This window comes from Macadamia integrifolia, chromosome 7 (assembly GCF_013358625.1).
Source record: "Macadamia integrifolia cultivar HAES 741 chromosome 7, SCU_Mint_v3, whole genome shotgun sequence".
Lineage (NCBI taxonomy): Eukaryota > Viridiplantae > Streptophyta > Magnoliopsida > Proteales > Proteaceae > Macadamia > Macadamia integrifolia.
This window is the reverse complement of record NC_056563.1, coordinates 6,702,672-6,722,730: the sequence shown is the minus strand read 5'-3', so window position 1 is coordinate 6,722,730 and position 20,059 is coordinate 6,702,672. Positions and strand designations below refer to the sequence as shown.

At 37.9% G+C, this 20,059-nt stretch overlaps 1 protein-coding gene, 1 long non-coding RNA gene and 1 pseudogene across 2 annotated transcripts; 1 reads left to right on the top strand and 2 right to left on the bottom strand.

Moving 5' to 3' along the window:
* The first annotated feature begins 2,849 nt into the window (after positions 1–2,849).
* On the top strand, positions 2,850–3,836 carry LOC122084240 (annotated as a pseudogene).
* A 3,506-nt stretch (positions 3,837–7,342) lies between these two features.
* Positions 7,343–9,361, bottom strand: LOC122084239. The gene is made up of 2 exons (XM_042652326.1): positions 8,747–9,361; positions 7,343–7,405 (listed from the first exon to the last, which is right to left on the bottom strand). Exons 1-2 carry the CDS (start codon positions 9,359–9,361, stop codon positions 7,343–7,345), a joined length of 678 nt encoding a protein of 225 aa, XP_042508260.1.
* Positions 9,362–12,270: 2,909 nt separating this feature from the next.
* On the bottom strand, positions 12,271–13,046 carry LOC122083273. The gene is made up of 3 exons (XR_006141608.1): positions 12,917–13,046; positions 12,740–12,839; positions 12,271–12,604 (listed from the first exon to the last, which is right to left on the bottom strand). It is a non-coding gene; the product is annotated as an uncharacterized LOC122083273 (long non-coding RNA).
* Between the last annotated feature and the right edge of the window lie 7,013 nt (positions 13,047–20,059).

The following is a 20,059-nucleotide window of genomic DNA, read 5'->3' as shown; positions in this document are numbered from 1 at the left end:
TATTCATTCTCAAACTGTGAACAAAGTTGGGCATTTTGTTCTATAGTTGATGCATTGTATATATTTCCTCAATATGGATGAGTACAAAAATATAAATACAGGCACTTTAATGTGTTAAACATAGATCCATTGTTAAACATAGATCATAGAAATTCCTAAATTGTTCACCACCATTTATATTTTGCAATGGTTTTTGGTAGCTACATTTCCTGTACTTGGAAGGAACTTACTGTTGCATCTAAATTTTATGCATTTGCAATGCTCCCATGGTTGATGTCTACCTACAAGAATGACTATGTACCAAACACTAACTTGTAGGATACAAACGTGAATAGGGGTGACACTCAGTAAGGTTTCTGCGCCCCATTAAGGGTGAACATCCAAGTGAGGAATTGATGGACTATGATTGGTCAAAATCCCAAGCTCGATAATATTATATTGAACAGGTGTTTCAAATATTTTAGCCTAATCATTGGTCTAGGCATTTCCAGTTTAATACATAATGGACTAGGGTTTATGGTGGTGTTTTTATTCCATGCTTGTAAGGGCCATTGTGAGTATTAACAATCTAGGGGTAAAATGTGATGAAACTTTCCACCACTAGGAGTTTTCAGGTTACACCCTTGTCAAAGTCATCCTTTTATCCGATTAAAGACAACTTAAAGGCTACCTTTTAGACTAAAACCACTTGGTTCGATCTTTCTCATCTATTTGGAATTCTCAAATTATGTTTTTCTATAAAAGAGAAGCCTTAGGCCAAAAACCCTACAGGCACTACACAGTTTGGATTGAAATTTTAAGAAAGAAAAGAGCCGTCTTCTTCCTCAAGAATTGGGAGTTTGGCCATTGGAAATGGAGCTTTTGATAGAGATCAATTGCTCATTATGCATTCCTATGGTGAAACACGACCATTGCGTGTTCAAGGTAAGCATCAAGCCCTAATCGGATTTTCTGTTATATGTGTTCATCGAGAACCACTGGTGTTTAGATAATTGATCGATTCTATTAGTCACTGGTGTTCATTGACCATTGTTTCTCAGCATGTTGACGAGTGTCAGGGATTTGAGCAACTACAAAGTCGGATGTCACTGCCCTCGCTCTAAGACCAGATGCATCCTTCAACAAGAAGCTGATCTCAATTGTTGAACAATGGGGGGAAAAACAAGAAAGCGTACACCAACGATGGAAGACGAAGTGACTCTAATTATCATTGAAGAGCTACCTATGGAGGAGCATGAATTGGTCGATCTTTTGATCAAACCAATCGAATTTAGGCCTTCACATTGCAACTTCAACAACAGACTCATTATCAGTGATTTTGTACCATTGAATCGTGGTCCAATTGTTGGTTTCTTAAGGTCAAGGAGAATGGTTGTTTAATGTGCATTGAAAATCCTTCAGTTCCACAAAACTGAAAGGTATATGTTTTTCTCAACATCTGGTTTGAGCTAGGGAGAATGAAAGAAAGAAGAGGGAAGGAGACACCCACCCACCCCAGTAAGTCCTACCTTCCCTACTTGCTTATTTTTTCTCTTTTTTTCTCCTCGCTTTTTCCCAATTTTACCAGTACCAGCAGTCTACAAATTCTACCCTTCTCTCCTATCTTTCATCCCAGGATTTTGGGTGTGAACCTCTCTAAATATTATTTTATTTTTTTGGTTCAAGAGCCTATTGGCCATTTACATAATAGACCCCTATACCACATAGGGACCAAGAACAAACCCACTCTACATTAAACGACTCTAATTCTAATGCCTCATCTCATAATCCCAAATCTATGAGAAATCTCCCTAAGATCAAGTCTGGCCCTGCAACTATCACCCACCCTGACTTCAGAGAATTTTCACACTTTTTGGATCTATTATTTGTTGTGTTCAAGAGAGTTGGGAGTTGCAACCTTAACACTTGTCCATGAATGAATTTAAGCTTGGATGAGGTCTGTTGTTTTGTCATGGGTTGAAGAAGACATAGCTTCTTACTAACAGATGATGTCAAATTTGTATTGATTTCCCAAAAGAGCCCTTGCTGTCTTAAGATACTTATGTCCTTTCTCCCTTTATTCTAATTTCCAAATAAATATATGGCATCCAAATTTAATTACCTTGACTATGGGTTAGCTATAGGCCCACAAGAACCATTAATATCTCAAAATAAAAATTGGGAAGCAACCCTATAATTATAAGGAAAGAGGAAAGGTAAATGTGACTCATTACATGCCAATTATATGATAACAGTACAAACGTTGACCTTTGGAGGTCAACATTCGGGGCTTTCTTTATGGGCAGAAGCAAGCAATAGAAGGAGGATGGAAAAGCTTTTCTCTTCCACATGTCGGGTGAGTAACGTACAAAAGAGAGTGGTCTTGCTCCTTGTACGAGAAGCTAATCCGGACTCGTTTGCCTCCTTTAACCGCTAATCATATAGGCAAACCCTCCTCTAAACCGAGATTTGAGTCTGAAGAGTGCAGAGAGAGAGAGAGAGAGAGAGAGAGATACAGAAAGACAATGAACACTCTCAAACGAATTCTCAGGCCAAGCCAGCCCTGGCGGACAATCAACTATGTCAAATCCTGGACCTCATTTTCTTCACCTTCTGCAACTCGACATTCTCAAAGCCGATTCTATCACCACTCTCTCGAATACAACATGCGGCCCAAAACGTCTCATGGATTGTGTTTAGAAACAGTATCGGGATATTCTGGGTTATTTTCAGTAATGTCAACTATCTTGGCTGGGGTCCTCGGAGTTGACTGCAACAAATATGTCATGCAGATGCCAATACGGCTGATCCTCAGGTTCCCTTGCCGTCAGAATCTCCATAAAGCTACAGCGATTTGGAAAAAGGAACGACTTCGATTGGAATAGTTGCTCAAAAGTAGAGGAATGTTTTATGGCTCCTATCCTAGATTTACCGTCGCCATGAAGGGTCAAAAGGTCACAATCAAATTCCAAATACCTCCAACATGTGAAGCGCCGCACTTAATTGTGGACCTTGTTTCACGTCTAGGATTGAGAGACGAACGTGGTGGTGGATCAGATATAGTACTGCGTGCTGGGGACAGTAAAGTTGCCTGGCAAATAACGTTGAGGCCCACAGAAAAACAAAAGAAAGTTGAAGGAGATAGGGAAGTTTCAAATGACAAGGATGAACATGAGGGAGATTGATGCATCCTCATATTTCAGTCACTCATCAGCTCTGATGATACAGAAATTGAGTTCATAAAGCAGGGGAGCTTCAGTGAGAAGGAGCTTGATGCTTTGGTGTCTGCACTGACATTGGCTGGTGGAAGGATGACTGCGCGGAATGCGTTGGACAGAAGAACCAGAGGACCACCAAACAAACCATATAATGAAGGTACACTTTCAGCTGAAAAATCCATTGGAGGCCATGGGGGTGAGAATTTTTGGACTCAATGGATCCCATGGGGTATTGGACAATGAGATATCATGGGATAATATTGCAGGATATGATCGACAAAAACGTGAAATAGAGGACATTATACTGCTGGCTCTGCATAGCCCTGAAAGTATATGATGATATTGCTTGTGGCACCCGGTGTAAGTTCGAGTCCAACAGACCTTCGTGCTGTGCTTTTTGAAGGTCCACGAGGGACAGGGAAGACATCTTGTGCCCGGGTAATTGCTAATCAAGCGGGTGTCCCCTTGCTGTATGTGCCACTGGAGGTTGTCATGTCAAAAGCACAGCAAGTGCGACTACCACCGCTCGACGAATACATTGAGAGTGCTTTGAATCGACAAAAGGCTCTACTCAGTATTTCATACCAGGAAAACCAAAATAATCTTCCAAGGAAAAAGAGCCCTTTGGGTTTTGAATGATGGATATACTACATAGATGTGAATTTTACAGTTAGCATGGTACATGGGAAAATTTAACTCAACAGTAAATACATTTGATTTAGAAGTCATTTGTCAGTGATGAGCAATAGCTGACATATCTTTATTTATTTATTTATTTATTTTTACATGGCTTGCGTGAAACTGCACATATAGACCTATTGGATGAAATAACATACTATAAAAAAAAAAAAAAAAAAAAAAAAAAGACGATGGAGAATAGAAGAGATCTGAAATGACTCCAAGGAGATGGAAAAACCAATGGTTGACGAGAGCACTAAATGGTGGCCTTGGAGCTCAACACCTTATTTGTTAGATGATCATACTGTTTTGCTTAAAAACATCTTTTTGGCTCAGGCCTATCGATATCGTCCTCACTACGCAGAGTTTAACCACAATGGCTAAGAACAATAGGTTTTTCATCCACATCATTGACCATGGCATTGATGTTCTTTCTTATTTTATTTTCATCTAAATAATAAAAAAAAAAAAGTATGGACTCAACTGGAAACAACTATGTAAGTGGCGTATTCCTGGGATTGATTGAGGAAAGAATCAAAATAACTAAAGTAATGGCATAATCGTAAATATAATAGGAAATTGGAGTTTTTATCCATTAGCACCTTCTTCAACCTCCTGACTCCTACGATAAAGGCAAGATAACCGAACTTGATTCAAGTCCGAAATCTCTCCCGTTTGGACACCTTTCAAACATGACTTTCAAACTGACCTCTGAGCCCAACCAATCATAACACAAATCGACAATCGGAAACAATAACAGAAAAAAAGTCACTGAAACCAGCCTGTTCATTTGAGGTCATATCATCTTCCAGATAAAGAAAGAGCAAGAGTCAAAGAAAGTGCTTTTTTAGCAAATTATGAAAATATCCAATATGATTCCCCAAGATCTATTTTCATTCAAGCAAGGGATTCTAGCCAATTGAAATGAGCATCTGATCAATCCATTGATTATCTCTATTCTATTAGTAATGAGGATTCAGAATATCAAATAACGATCAATCAAGAGAGATTCAACAGCTAAAAGAAAGATCAATTCTTTAGGATCCTTTCTTCAAACAGAATGAACAGATATAGATTCATACCAACTTCCAAAATGTCTATCTACATACATAGTCAAAGCATCCCGATCTCGTCTTATTCCTATTTTTATTTTACCCAACCCAAATTAGTTTTAAAAACCTTAATCTCAGTAATGAAATTCAATTAGAACCAAGAACTCCTCTTGTTTAGCAGTCAGAATCTTTAGAGAGATAGCAATTAAGCTACATTCCAGTTACTTTAGGAATTAGGAATGTAGAGGCTTTTTACTGGCAGAAGTTACAGAGCCAGGGTTGAATTCAGGTTGATATCTTAAAGTAGGAGGGTTTGATGGTGGTTGAACTCCAGTTTTTGGATCGCTTTGGGGAGAGAAGCAATCTCCCAAGTTTTCAGGTCCATAGAACTGGTAACCAGGGGAGCCATCTCTACCTATTTTCTAACCCAGGATAAAGCAAATAACAAGGAGAAAACAGTAACGAAAGTAAGAAAACAGAGAATAGAACAGGAACAATGAAGAACCATGGGAAAGGAGGGACCACCTGTAATGATGTATCATGAGAAGTGAGGGAAAGAAAAGCAACCGGCTAACTGAATAGCATGACAGTAGCTCTCAGCAGCACATTAAACCATAAAACTTTATTCACATTCCAATCCAATTCATGTCTCTGTAACTAGTTACATATATAAGAAAAACGAAGAAAAGAAATCCTAATTGGTTTCCAAAACTGGAAGCAAAATCTACCCAAATTCTATCACTATGATTCTATCAACATTAATAAAATAGTGATAATAAATTCCTATATCCTACATTTAACCGCATCAAAGTCCCTCCCTCAGATTGATTTACCGCTATACCAAGATTCTGTCTTCTTCTTGTTCAAAAACTTTGAACTTCCAACTAATTATGGAATTTTCACTACCTTTAAATTTGGAACTGTTTGGCACTTGGCTGGGCCAATAGCAACACAGGTAAGAACCCTGGTCACAAAGAACCTCAGCACACTGAATTCCTTAGTTTTTAGCCAAAAATCCTCAGGCTATATTTAGTTCCCAGCAAGTGAAGTTTAAGGAAGGCCCCATCTGTTGGGGAAAATTAAGAAAATCCTCTCCCAGATCTGGCTCAACAGAAACTGTAGTTCTTTCAAAAAGCATTATGCCAAAGTCTGCAACTCATTTGGCTGTGAGAGTGAAGATGTCAGTATAGCACTGGTTATTGGTCGTACACAACTTTTGAACCACTGAAGTTTTGCAAACCATAAATTATATATATAGGTGGGTGACAAGGAAAAGCTTAGTTCCTAGATAAAATTCTGTCTCTAGACACAAGCAAGCTGACTTTTAGTGCAGTGTGGGACTAATTATCTGGAACTCCCTCAATGTAGCTAAACTCCCAACATTTCCTCTGCAGCCCAACATAGCCTTTGGGTCTCCAAGAAACCTCAGGAATTCTTCTTGGTCCAATAATACCATATAATCAATAAGAAGATATCACCTCATAGCATGTAGGTGCAGGTGTCAGATTCTGAAATCCCCCAAAAAAAAATTTATGTAAAAAATAATTATCCCCAAAATAAAATATTATATTGTCAATTCTTATTTCCAAGGAATTATTTGTAACGATGATCCATAGCACTGACCATGGACCCTATGTTACCAAACGGTGGCTTGTAGTTAAGGTCAGCAGATTGGCTATGGATGCTGGGTTTTAAATGTCACATAGACGCAAAGTGATATAAGGGGAGAAGAAAGAGAGGGAGAAGTATGTTCTTTTAAACTTCAAAGAGAGACAATGATGACAAGTGAAGATGGACAGACGACAAAAACAGGTACGCTCCCTGCCACCTTCTCCTCTTGTCTGTCTGTCGCTGGCAACCCCAGTGCCCCTCCTCTTCTCCCTGGCTCATGGTTCTCTCATCGTACCTCCTCTGTCTTCTTCTCGTCCCGATACCCTACCTATTCTGCTGTTCCTCTTCCTTTTTTTTTTGAGGCAAGTACCTGGTGCCCCCATATATGGACACATGATTCAAAGGACGGGGAACCAAATCTGGGTAACATTGCCTCAATATGAAAGGAGACAGTTAGGTTTATAAGGAGAAATCTTGCACCAAACAGAACGCATCTTCATAAAGCCTCAAAACCCTATCAAGTAGTTGCTACAAAGAATATCAATTCAAAATATGGTAATTCCTAGTTCACTTTAATGATATGAACTAAGAGCAAACAAGTCAGCATTTAAGAGTGTGGGAACTACACCACTTGGCTTTCCTCTCAGCAATTCTTGGACTTCAAGAAAGATTTATTACCAAAATACATAATTTATTTCCTAGCAAATTGATTCACATAGATTAACATACTGTCATACAGTCATACTACCCTTAGACAGTTCCACAAATAGTTTCAAAGGTTCTACAAATTAGAGTAACAATGATTTATTCAGGACAATAATGCTTCTTGTATCCATCGAAGTTGAATTTATTAGCAGTCATCAATTTCTGTACCAACAAATTAAATCATTACCAAATATTACAAAGTCCCCAAAATGCTTTTAGACTGGAGGTTTATTCAATAAAAATTTTGATGAGCCATTCTACTTTACATTCACATTATAATTATTTTAAGGGCACAAGATCACAATCAGTCATGTGACTTTACCGCGGACTAGATTACAGGAAGAATCAGTCATGTGACCTTACCACAGACTAGATTTCCTTACAGAACTGCAAACACGAAGACAAAATTGCACATAGATATAGACAACTCAAATTGACTTTGCCCAAGCAAACAAAAACCCAAAACCATTCTCAAAATGGCAGAGAACACCCAAAACTTGGGTGCTAAATACATTGTCATGAAAAGGAATTAAAACAGCCCCATAACACCAGTTCTCATTGATTGGCATAACTTATACAGGCCCACCATATGTATACACCTTGTCTAAGGTAATTAACATCTATTATCTTAAAAGAAGTAAATAACATTCATCCATAACTCAACAACTGAGCCTTATCCCAACTAAATGTGGCTGGCCACATGGATCATTGCCTTCCAATCAGTTCTATTTGATGTCGTACTTAACACAAGGCCTAAACTATGCGTGTCTTTCCTCACCACTTCTCCTAACATCATTTTACGTCTGCCCCTAGCTCTTTTAATTCTCCAATCTGAATCAAATCGCTCTTCCATACTAGAGAATCTAAACGCCTCTGTTGAACATGGTCATGCCACCTCAAATGAATTTCTCGTGGTTTATCATGTACCAGAGCTACTCCAAATCAGTAATAATATGATCATTCCTGACTTTAACCTTTCTAGGTTTACCACTTACTCATCTCATTAGTGATGTTTCTTAACTGCCCAACACTCTGCACCATATATCATAACTGGTCCTATGACTGTCCTATAAAATTTTTCTTCTACATTTTAAAGGAATACGCTGATCACATAACATTCTAGGCATGCCCCTCATCTTCATCCATCCCATTTTATTTATTTGTGAAATAGTATACTCCATATCAAACTGAGATACCTAAAATAATCACTTCCCAGAACCTCCCCCTCATCAATTTTCATAACATTCATCCACCACATAACCATGAAAATCCATTTGCTACTTTAACGGTATAACATCAGAATCAACAAGAAACAAAGAACGTGGCCAAGTCAACACATAGATATACATATGGTATTGTATCAAGAAAAATCAGAAATCCATAGCCACAGACAGCTTTCAGAGTAATAATCCACAATTCCACATACGAAACGTCAAATAGAAACATCAATATGTCACATTTTCATTAACACATATAAAACCCTAATTCATCCACCCCTCATACCACTTGTTTGACCTGAACGGCAACTGTATCATCAGGGATCTTGACGTAACCCATCTTCTTCACATCATAGTCATCGAAGCCATCACTATCATCACCATCTTCACCTTCACGTTCAGAATCATTGAATTCAAACCTGTTGGTAATGAGAGACCAAGCCAAGTACATAGTAGCAGAAGTCAAAGCACCACAGCCGACACCAAAGAGCAACGCAACCACAACGCTGAGAATGTCCTTGGTTCGCTCACGAAGAGAACCAAAATGGGAAAACCCAAAAGGGTACGAAGGACGAGCGATGTCAGGCTTGACGACATCGTCGCCACGGAAATGCCTAATCGGACGGCGTAGATCGGGGCGACCATCATCAGTTATCAACTCCACGGAGGGGAGGATGATTCGCGGATGGAATTCCCTAATTTCACTGAAGATAGTGAAGAAACGAGAGGGGTTTCGGTCGTTAGGGTTTCGTGATTGTGGGGATTTGATGGATGAGATTGTGTAGGAAATGAATAGGGTTTTGCAAGGGTGGAAGTGAAGGCCTGGTCTTGCGTTGGTTCCAATGGCGATGAAACCCAGAAAGACGAAAGCGATGAGGAAGAGACGAGGAAGTGATGCCATTGTTGCGGAATTGCAGGAATAGAGAGAGAGAAATAAGGTTTTAAGAGAGAGAATCGGAGGAAACCTATAAAGGCAAGAGAAGGGTAGGCGCACGCACAAGTTTTGTTCGGTGTGGAAAAAGACAAATAGGTGGAGTCAGAGAGTCAATATGCCAAGCCAATCTCTCTCTCTCTCTCTCTTGCCCTTTAAGTCAAGAACGGTGATCCATATTTACCAAAAAAGAAAATGGTGATCAGACCGGAATGGACCGGTTTTCATGGTTCAATTAGTTTATTCAAGGGAAAAGGTTTCCCACGCAGCAAGTATGTGGTACGCCCCCATCACGGTATGATGAATCGGATCGTATCAACTTGAATCGGTGGATCGATTTGATATCGGCCTTATCCAATCCTGATTTTTGGCTGATACCGTATTGCTGGATGGATACACATGAAGGTTCAACTAATAGATTCAAGGGAAAAGTTTCCCACGCAAGAATTATATGGTATGTCGTCACTGCAGTTCGAGAAATCAGATTGTATCAACTTGAATTGGTAAATCGGTTTGATATCGGCCTTATCAAATCTTGAATTTGGTTCATACTATATTGTTGGATCGATACAGGTGAAAAATAATAAGATAAAATTTTGATTTTTTTTTGTTCCTGACAACAAAGGGTATTTTTGTCTGATATAAGCCAATGCAGGTTCAATTCCAATAAAGATTATTTAAGAAGCAATTACTATCACTCGCCTTCATTTTTTTTTTTTTTATTAGAAGAAAATTAAAATTTATTAAGAAAACAGGATTCAATTTACATCGTTGTAGGATTGAGGAGAAAAAAAGAGATGTTTTCTAAGTGAGAACTCAAAAAGTTAATTCTTTTAGGAGTTTCACCACATCATTACTAGATTTTAGATAAATACTAATTTTGGATAAAAAATTCTGAGCATCAAAAAAAATTAGGAATTTTTCTAAGAGTCCCAATACACTTCCTATGGTTAGTCAAAAGAATTATAGATCATCAGAACTAGTCCATCCCACAGGATGTGCATGCTTCACTCCCATGAGCAACCCTCAAAGATATGCTCTATTGGTGCTTCCTGTCATCAAATAATCAGCTTTAAATGAAACAACATTATTTTCATTACACAATAAGCTCAAGCAGAGATGGTATTGGTCTTATCAATGACTCACATATACACGATCATAGATGGGGTCAAGATAGGGAGATATGTGGGAGAGAAAGTCTCATGGATTGATATCACTTGGGTAGGTGTGAAGCGATTGCTTGCTTGATCTATCCATTTTTTCACCAAGTGAAGAATTACTAGGGGATTGAGCTTATCCTATTTGAAAAGCACATTGTTCCTATAGTTGTAAAAGGTTTAGTAAAATATCATGAGGAATAGATTGTATAAAAGTACATGATAACAAATTGCATCGAAGGTTCATAAAAAGCTTAAGGTTGCAATCCTAAAGGGCATATCAGCCCAAATTCAATTCTTTCAGTAAAATCACAATAAAGAGAAACATGATCAATAGATTCCTACTTGTCATGACACAATTTACACTTGTCCTGAAACTCTCCTTCATTTTCCTACACTTCTATATTTACTAACGCTCCCTTGCCTTAAAACTTTATTTTGGACTTTCAAAAATAGTTGATTATTACCTCTCCTTCTACCCTTATGTTTTTAAATGGCCAATTTACCACGTATTTTCACATGTTAATCGATTCTCATCATCTCTTTCCATCTTTTTTCTCTTCAAATGAAAAATCCATCCCACCCCACCAAAAAATAATCAAGATGGAACATTATGTCATCTTGATGATGGGATCCTCAAATCGTATCATATTCATCATATGATTCAATCTATATGGTTCATTTTCCATCATAATTTATAGGAATAATTTGTCCTTTAGTGGAGGATATTGTTGCCATTTTCTTTGCGGTATCCAAGGCCTTTGTATCCCATATGTCAACTTTCCCTTGTGATGGCATCCATGAGGAGACCCAAGAGTCTTCACGTTGGACAGCCTTGAAGGTGGGGCTGAGCAGGGAGACAAGGGAGGTCTGGACGGTACTGCAGTGCAAGGGCAACATGAGGGTGGGTGAAGGTAGTGTTGGGAGGGGAGGAAACAGGCTGGGGTCGGGTCGCATTGGGGTGGAGATTGCCTTTTTGCGTTCTGAAAAGATGAAGAAGAAGAAGAATAAAAAAATAATAAAAGATAATAGAACTCCATCAACTTGTGTGGTTCTTGTCCTGAAGTATTGGTCAATGGGAGGCTGCACAGAAGCATCGACTACCCAAGGGTAGTGTGGTGTTTTGCATGGTAGATATTCCCACCCATTCTACCACTGGCCTATGTGCTAGGGTAGGAGCTACACAAGCAGATAGAGCTCTTTCTCTCAATAATAAAATAAAGAAAAATAAATAAAATAGATTATACCATTTTCCTTGTCGTTAGTATGGCATAAGGGATCCATGTGTGGTATACCATGTGGCATAGATTCAAGGATTAGAAGCATCTTGGACTACGTGTTCGAGGGCTCCTAATTCTTGAATCTGTGCTACACATGGGGAAATCTCTCATAAATTCAAAGTAATCTCAAGCTCACAATGTTGAAAATTTACTTAAAAGTTATGGTTACTTAAATTACTACTACCTGATGATTAAAACACTTTTGGAGGATGGATACTGCTGACAGTGGAACATGGGTGAACCTGACAACATTGAATCAGAGCAAATGATTTTTTTTTTTTTTTTTAAGTTCCATAAATAATGTGAGGCTAGGGATTTAGATCCAAGAAGGGGTGTAAACCGGTCGGGCCAGGCCGGTTTCAATCGGACCTAATCGGGCGTGCTCATTAAAAACCCTTGCACCGTGAACACCATATAATAAAAGGAACTAAGAGGTTAAAACTGATTATCAACTAATTTGCACCACTATAGCAAAACACAGATGTCCAAATCAATAAAAAGATGTCATGCAGATCAGAAACAGAGGGGAGCTGAAATGTATTATGATCTTCAATGGATTCCATTAAAAAAAAAAAATCCTCTTCAATAGAAATAGTTACAGCAATGACCTCTAGTTTCTAGACAGTGCAAGTTACAGAAGCTTCTTAATCAATATCAACCGAAAAAAAGTGGCCAAGTATATTACTTGGAACCAATACAACCCATTGTCATCCCCAAACCTCCATTAAGCTTCAACACAACAAGTTCGTCCAACATATTCTTCGTTTCCGAGATATCTGAATTAATTCAAATTATTCAGATCTTGACAAGAAGAAAAGTCATCAAATAAATGAAAAGAAATAATCAGGAACCAAGAACAGTTAGAACTCATCAAAAGAGTTATAGATGCATCAAACAAACTAGAACATTACCAACAGGAGAACTGGAGAAGAAGCTAGAGTATCGTATGGAACAACTACTTCATCAATCGAAGTCTAAATCTTGTTCCAGTCGATGTATTGAGCTCCGCCACTGCAATTCACAATTCACCAAAAAACGATTAGTAAGAAAAATGACAAATACACACAAATCAAATCTAATAACTCTACCTGAGATAACGAGGTCAGTTTGCAATAGTTTGCATCCTCAATTTGAGGGAAGAGGGCAGCGGCGACTAAGTGGAAGAAAGGCTTGAGGGTAACGGCGACTAGAGGGAAAATGTGAGTTTAGTCGTTTTTTAGGTCTTTAGGGTTTTTTTCGCAGGACTTTACCCTTTAGCCCTATACAGTCCTTAGTATTATTTTGTATTATTAGTGGTAAAATAGGTATTTAGGCAATTTTAAAGGGGTCGGGTCGGGTCGGTCGGGCTAAATGGCTCGATTCTAACGGCTTCTTAAGAAAATCGGGCCAGTCGGGCGCCCAACGGGCTAGTAGCTTGCACCGTAAACTCCCGTTTAATAAACGGGCCGGGCTTAGGACTGACACATTTATTAAACGGGCTGATCCAAGTCGGGCCTTAAGCTAGTCGGGCTCGATCGGGCCTACCAGTGTGGGCTCAGGATTGACACCCCTAAATCCAAGGAAGGGAAGAATGGAGGAGTGGGACTGGAAGCGACAGAGTTATTATGGGTATTAGCTAGCTAGAGATATAAATACAAAGAAGGAAAAAATTGAAATAAATGAAAAAATAAAAATAGAGAGACAAATAGAATAATAAAATACCTTCAATTGGAATAGAACTGTTGTGGTATCTTTAGGAAAAGTCTTGTAAGTGCTCTTTCCACTTCTTCCTTCTTCCACTTTAAGTTTCCCACTAGTTAATCCACTTCTTCCAGCACTATCTCCACTACATCTCCACTTGATTCTCTTCTCTTATGCTTATAAAGAGTCTATGTAGGAGGTCACAAGAGTGAGTTTTAGTTTTCTTTAGTCTTATGTGAGTGATTGCATGCTTTTCCTTTCTTTATGTAAGTTCTTTGTAAAAATCTATGTAAGAATTCCATGTGTTTATATTGCCTCTCTTCTCTCTTTATCATTCTTATGTAATAAAAGATCCTTCCTTGTTATAAATGGAATCAAAGCATTTCAGCTCATCTAGCAACAATAACTTCCACCCAACCCTGCCTGATCTATCATCGTTGAAGGGATGTCTTTTCTTTCTTCTCTATTCAGGGTTTTAGTTCACAATATCGGAATAACTGTCTTAAGACCTTTTCTTCTAAATTGCATAAAAATTTTCTCCCATATAGAGTTAACTTCAGTATCCTAGGAATCTAGAGATAGTCAATAAACCAATGCAACAGAGAACTGACCATTAAATGTAGAGGCCCAAATTAAAATCTCGTTTCTAATGTTCTACGGTTTTGTTCTACTTCTAGAGATATGCTTGGGTCGTAGTTACATCCCTTTCCCTCTTACCTATATCATATATAGAAAATGAGTTCACCTCCATGACTACATCATGAAGTACGTAGAATAAGTTAGTGTTGGCAAGTAATTTCTCTTAATGAGTGTACACTAGTTGTGCTAATCATGTAGGCATGCCAGAGTGTAGACACCAAATTTTGTCCCCCCCCTTGGCAATGATGAATTATGGGCAATGATGACATATATATTCTCTTTTTTAGAAAGAAATCCAATTTTCGGCACAAGTCTAAACTATCCTAGCTATCCCAACCTAAATCCGTTATGTAAGAACTTGTAAAATATAATGGAGTGTAAGACCGGTTAGGAGTTCAGCTCGATATTTTTAAAATGATGTGGGGAGGGTGACTGAAAATGGTCATTAATACCTTTTGCCAGAATACAAAAATCGAGCCTAATATGTTCTCGATTCCCATATCATTGGGAAATATTTGAAAATATGGTCCCACTAATATCTTCTATAGAAAAAACGGATATCCAGATATGCTGTATTGCCTACCTAAACTTTGAACCAGTTAAACCAGAATAAACCCAAACTAGACCAAACCCAAATCAAATCAGACCAATCCGAACCAAACCAAACCGAACCCACCTGCCTTCCCCTTAGCTGATAAGAACCACCTAAGTCTACTGCCGCCCAGGCTACCAGCTAGTTGCCCACTCTATTACCTCCATAGATACAAGAATTACAAGAATTGGTTTCCACGACAGTGTAAGCCCTTACATGGAGATCATTTTAGGCTTACACGGAGATGGTAAGGCTTACCATCTTCTTTTAAGGCTTCCACGGATACTTAACCCTTAAGCGTTGCTTCCACGGAGATGGTAAGGTTTACCATCTCATTGTAAGCTCTTACACTTACCATCTCCCTGTAAATATTTTTTACAGATCCTCACTTCTACTATAAATAGGTGACTTGGGGTCACTGTGAAAAAGGAGAGAAAAAAATCCCGAAAGGCTGAGAAATCCCGAGAGAATGAAATCCCTGTTCCAGAAACCCCTGCAAAGAAAAAAAAAAGTCCAAGAGTCTGGGAGATTTCAGAGCCGATCGTCCAAAGCTCGCTGAAGTCAATGCCCTAATATGAAAGCCTTGCCCTAGGTTTGGAAGACCGCATCATCCATTTCAGGTTAGTACGGAATCCCTGCTTAAATTTTTGTAATTCATTTCGATATTTTTATTATAGCGCGGAAGCTCTGCCCATATTCCCATAGCAAATTCTTGTTTTAGGAACATAGTGTGGAAGCGCTGCCTGTACTCTCACAGGCTAATTCCTATTTTAGGAATATAGCACAGAAGCGTTGCCCGTATTCCAACAAGTGATTCCTGCTCTAGGAATAAAGCGCGGAAGCCCTGCCCATGTTTCCACAATTGATTCCTATTCTAGGAAGTGCAGAAGCGCTGCCCAAATCTCCAAAGCCAAAACCCTTTTTTATATCATAACACAGTTTTTATTTCTCCAAGAAAGTGAGAAGAAAGTCAAAATTTTACCCATGAGTCCGGGAGAATTACTAGAAATTTCATTATTGCTATTAATTATTTCATGTAAATGTTAGATGTAACTTCATTTGTAACTTCATTTGTGTGTATGATACATATTCATTTGTGTGTATGATACATATCTCATCTCCGCATGTATTATTTTATGTGTTCACTGTATAAAATTACGACTCTTTTTTATCATTTCATGTATTAATTTATGCATTTGTACATTAAATGATAGTCTACTTTAGCATTGTATGTATTATCATATGTGTTCCTTAAATAAAATAACAATCATAATCATCATTTCATGAAGCATTGCATATATATGTAAATAAGTTCGTTGCATTTTCTATCATTTTATGTGATTTTAATATAGATTGTATATTATCCCATTTGATGTTTTAATAGTTTTTGCAATCAATTCATGCAATTATACACATGTTACATCATTTCATATGATAAAGCTTCCATGTTGGCTTAGGCTTAAAATTCTCAGGGGAGAATATTCGAAATCCAAGCTGTTAAGCATTTTTTTTATATGCAAATTAGTTCAATTATTTACATCATTTAATTCCCAGAACAGGGCTACTTTATGTATTTTCTTTTGTTTTTAGAATTCAGGTCAAAAGTGGACCAAATAAAGTACAAGTGTCAAATTCGGCCCAAAGAACCAAATTCTAGTCAGTCTGACCAAAGCCTAGAAGATTTCTTCTTAAAAAAATATGTTGAATAAATTTCAAAGATTTCCTATGAGGTGGACGATCTCTACAAGGAAGATTTAAGTTGAGTCAACCTTCTATTTTGGATTTTAACCACATGTTGGGATGAATTTTTAATAGTTTCATATTCATGGTCTTCTATATTGGATAATATTCTAGAAGAATTCTATTATATCTTCTATTTTGGGATTAAGGGAAATATTGTAAAGGGCATATGATTATCAAATATTGGGTAGTTTCTATTATAGGTTTTGATTTATATTTGCTTTCTATTTTTCTTCTTCTCATTCTTTAGGTAGCTGAACTCTATAAATAGAGAAGCTCTCATCTCTAAAAAAAAAAAGAAGCTCCCTCTGCCCTATCTTTCTTCTTACAAGTTGTAATTTTTTATTTTCTCTACAAATTTCATTGGGGCCATTAAAGTTGTAATTGAAGATTTAGAAGCATCTTTGAAGTTGGATATGCGAAAACTTGAAATCTATTCTCTTCTTCAATAAAATTTTGTAGTTGCTCTTCAATTCAGGTTCTTTTATTTTTAATTTCTATGTCTTTATTTTTTATTCAAATAACATGATCACCACCACCCCCATGGCTAGCTAAACCCATTGTTTGGGGATTTGGTGAAGCCATGGGTGGTTAGTAAGAATAAATAATGGGCATACTTGATTTTAATGGATATGAACCTAATTAGACTTACTATGGTTGACCGCCGCATTGTGTATGTCATCTAATATGACCATATACATGATAGTCGTCGTCATCAAAGTGACACTGATTAGGATTTATGATGTTTATCTTAATATTGCATGTTGAATGATGCTACTCATAGGGTATGTTAACCATTGCCACATCTCCTATAGACCTAGATCATACTATGTGTAATATGTCGTCATGCCTATTGTTAATTCAACTTATTCACATTGTGAATCCCAATTCTGAATGAATCTTCCCCATTATTTTTACTCCATTATTCTCCATTGGTTAGTTAAATTTAATTGTTTTAATTTAATTTGATATTTTAATTGTTATAATTATCTTGCACATTTAGTTAAACTAGTATAGTCAAATCTCTTTTTATTTACACTCTGCCTAATTTGGAAGTGTGTTAATTAAGCATTCGGCCTCCATGAGTTCGACCCATAGCTACAGCTGACACTGTGCCTTTACAGTTAGTATAATTAATGTGGCTTACATTTGAACCCACCACAAGCATCTAGTAGAAAGACCGAAAATTTCAGGCGAGGTGGGTGCCTAACACCTTCCCAAACTAGTAACCTAACACAAACCCCTATCTCTGGAGCAGACTAAAATATGAAGTCAAATTCGGGGGTTCCATCTTTTCATAGGAATTTAACCCCTTACTTGAGCTAGATCCCTCGATCGGAATTGGGCTCCATAATAGGGTTCTAGACCCTGAATCCTAGATGGCGACTCTCAAAATCATGCTTTCCCCATCCCTTATAGTCACCAGACATGTTTGGAGACATCACCCTGCACGACAGAAAAGTGAGAGGAAATAAGCGAAAAAATGATAACAAAAGAAAATATTCCACAAAGGACCCCCTAAAAGGGAATGAAGGATAAAAAAGGGGTAGGGTTAAATCCCTCACTCTCTCCATCTCGGTCCCAAATCCGTTTTCCCTCACGCAGAGCCTTTGGAAGCTCAATATAGGAATTTGACCTGCATTAGATGGAAAGGCATTTTCATTGACTTTTGATATTCAAAACTCTTCTCATGATACTAAAAATTGAATGCTAAAGAGGGATTCTTCTTGGAAATTATAAGATTGAAATAAACAATAAATACTAAGAAGTGACCTTAATTGAAGATTGAAAGGCAATTCTGTGAGATTATGATACATTCAAGTCGTGGAGGACCATGGCCAGCCATGAGAGGTAGTGGTTGCCTCACGTTCCACATCGTTTAGTAGTTTTTGTTAGTTATGTTCCACGTTGCTTAGTGGATGTTTTTAATTATTATTGTGTGTTGTGAATTACAATGTTGTAGTTACGTAGGTTACCTTACCAAGGGTAGTTATTTCATATGGGAGGGATGTTGGATTTATGGGTTAAATTAATTATTTGAGTTGATTAAATGGGTGAGAGTCAAATTGCATGAACCGGTTCGGTCCACTCTCAAGTTTAGGGATATACTGGCTCAATCCATTGTGGTTTAGGGTTTTAGGTACAGGACAATATTATAAATACTAATTTTTGGGTCCCTACAGCTATTATTCACTCTTCCCCACTTTACCACTAAAGTGAGAGAACCAATGAGGTTTAAGGGGTTGTAGAAGATCCATAGCCAAGCCAAGAGAGCGAAAGTGGGAGTCACCAATAACAATCTTCTTCAACATACTTGGTAAAAGGTACAATTAGATCCTCTATAATTTTATTAGAATCGTGTTCTTATTTCTCAGTGTGGTTTCTTCAATTGGGGTTTGGATTTGTACCCACAGTCAGATCTAACAAGTGATTTGTACCCATAGTCAGATCTAACAAGTGGTATTAGAGCAGACCACATGGGACAAGAATCGATTGAATTTTTCTTGTACATGAGGATTTTGATTATTACTTAAAACCTGATTTGTTTAAAAAAAAAAAAAAATCATGAAAATCATAATTTTACCATCACTTAAAGATCCTGTATGGGAAAACTTTCTTCACGAAAGTTGTAGATCACGAGAAGACGGTCGCGGTGGTATACTACAAGTGGCCAGAAACCTTCGGACGTGCTAGCACGCGCCAGCACGCGCCGCCGGATAAAGGCTACCAGAAGAGAGAAAAAAAAAACAGAAAAGTTGCAAGTCGGCGGCGGCTGATTTCTTTTGACAAAAAAAAAAAATTAAAGGCTTGTTTGGTTTTTAGTTCCTTTTGGGTTTTTATTTAAACTACTTTAAATTTCATTTAAAGGTTCGTTTTAAGGCCAAATTGAAATCTATTTTTTGCATTGGATTCCTTGTTTCGGGCCACATTTAATGATCTAATTTTTAATATGACATGTTTATTTGAAATTTTATGTTGTATTTAGTTTCAATCATTGAAACAAGAGGGCATAAATCAATGCTTTGAAAAATATATATGTTATTGGTTACCATGTGTTGCAGAAAAAATTGACCAGACTATCTTCCCTGTGGTTCCTGGTGCTTTGATCGACTTGCATAGAAAAGATGACAGGGGAGATCCGGGCTGACCCGATGGGGGACTCTCCGATACTTAAGTTAGATCTTTCCACAACAGATGCTCAAGGGAGCTTTTCCAATAAGAGAAGTGAGTAATCGATCCCTCATAATGGAGGCTTACCTTGGTATTTATAGGCTGCTGATGGAGGACAAGTGGGAGATGATTGTGAAGAGTCCTGTTTAGGCGTGGAGTCCTCAAGGGGAGTGGCTCTGTGATTCTAGGAATATTCCTGAAATATTCCCCTCTTAATTCGGAAAGGCCAACCGTGTGACGTCTATTATGACGTGTAGTGGATAGAGTCCTATCCTCCGGAATAGGGATTACGTTCCTTGAATGTAGGGGTGGACGAAAACACGTTTCTGGAAACCTTGTTGCTGACGTAGGGCCGAGGTTGTAGCACGGCCTGATGAAGTCCAAGGTGATAGCGCGGCCTGATGGATGC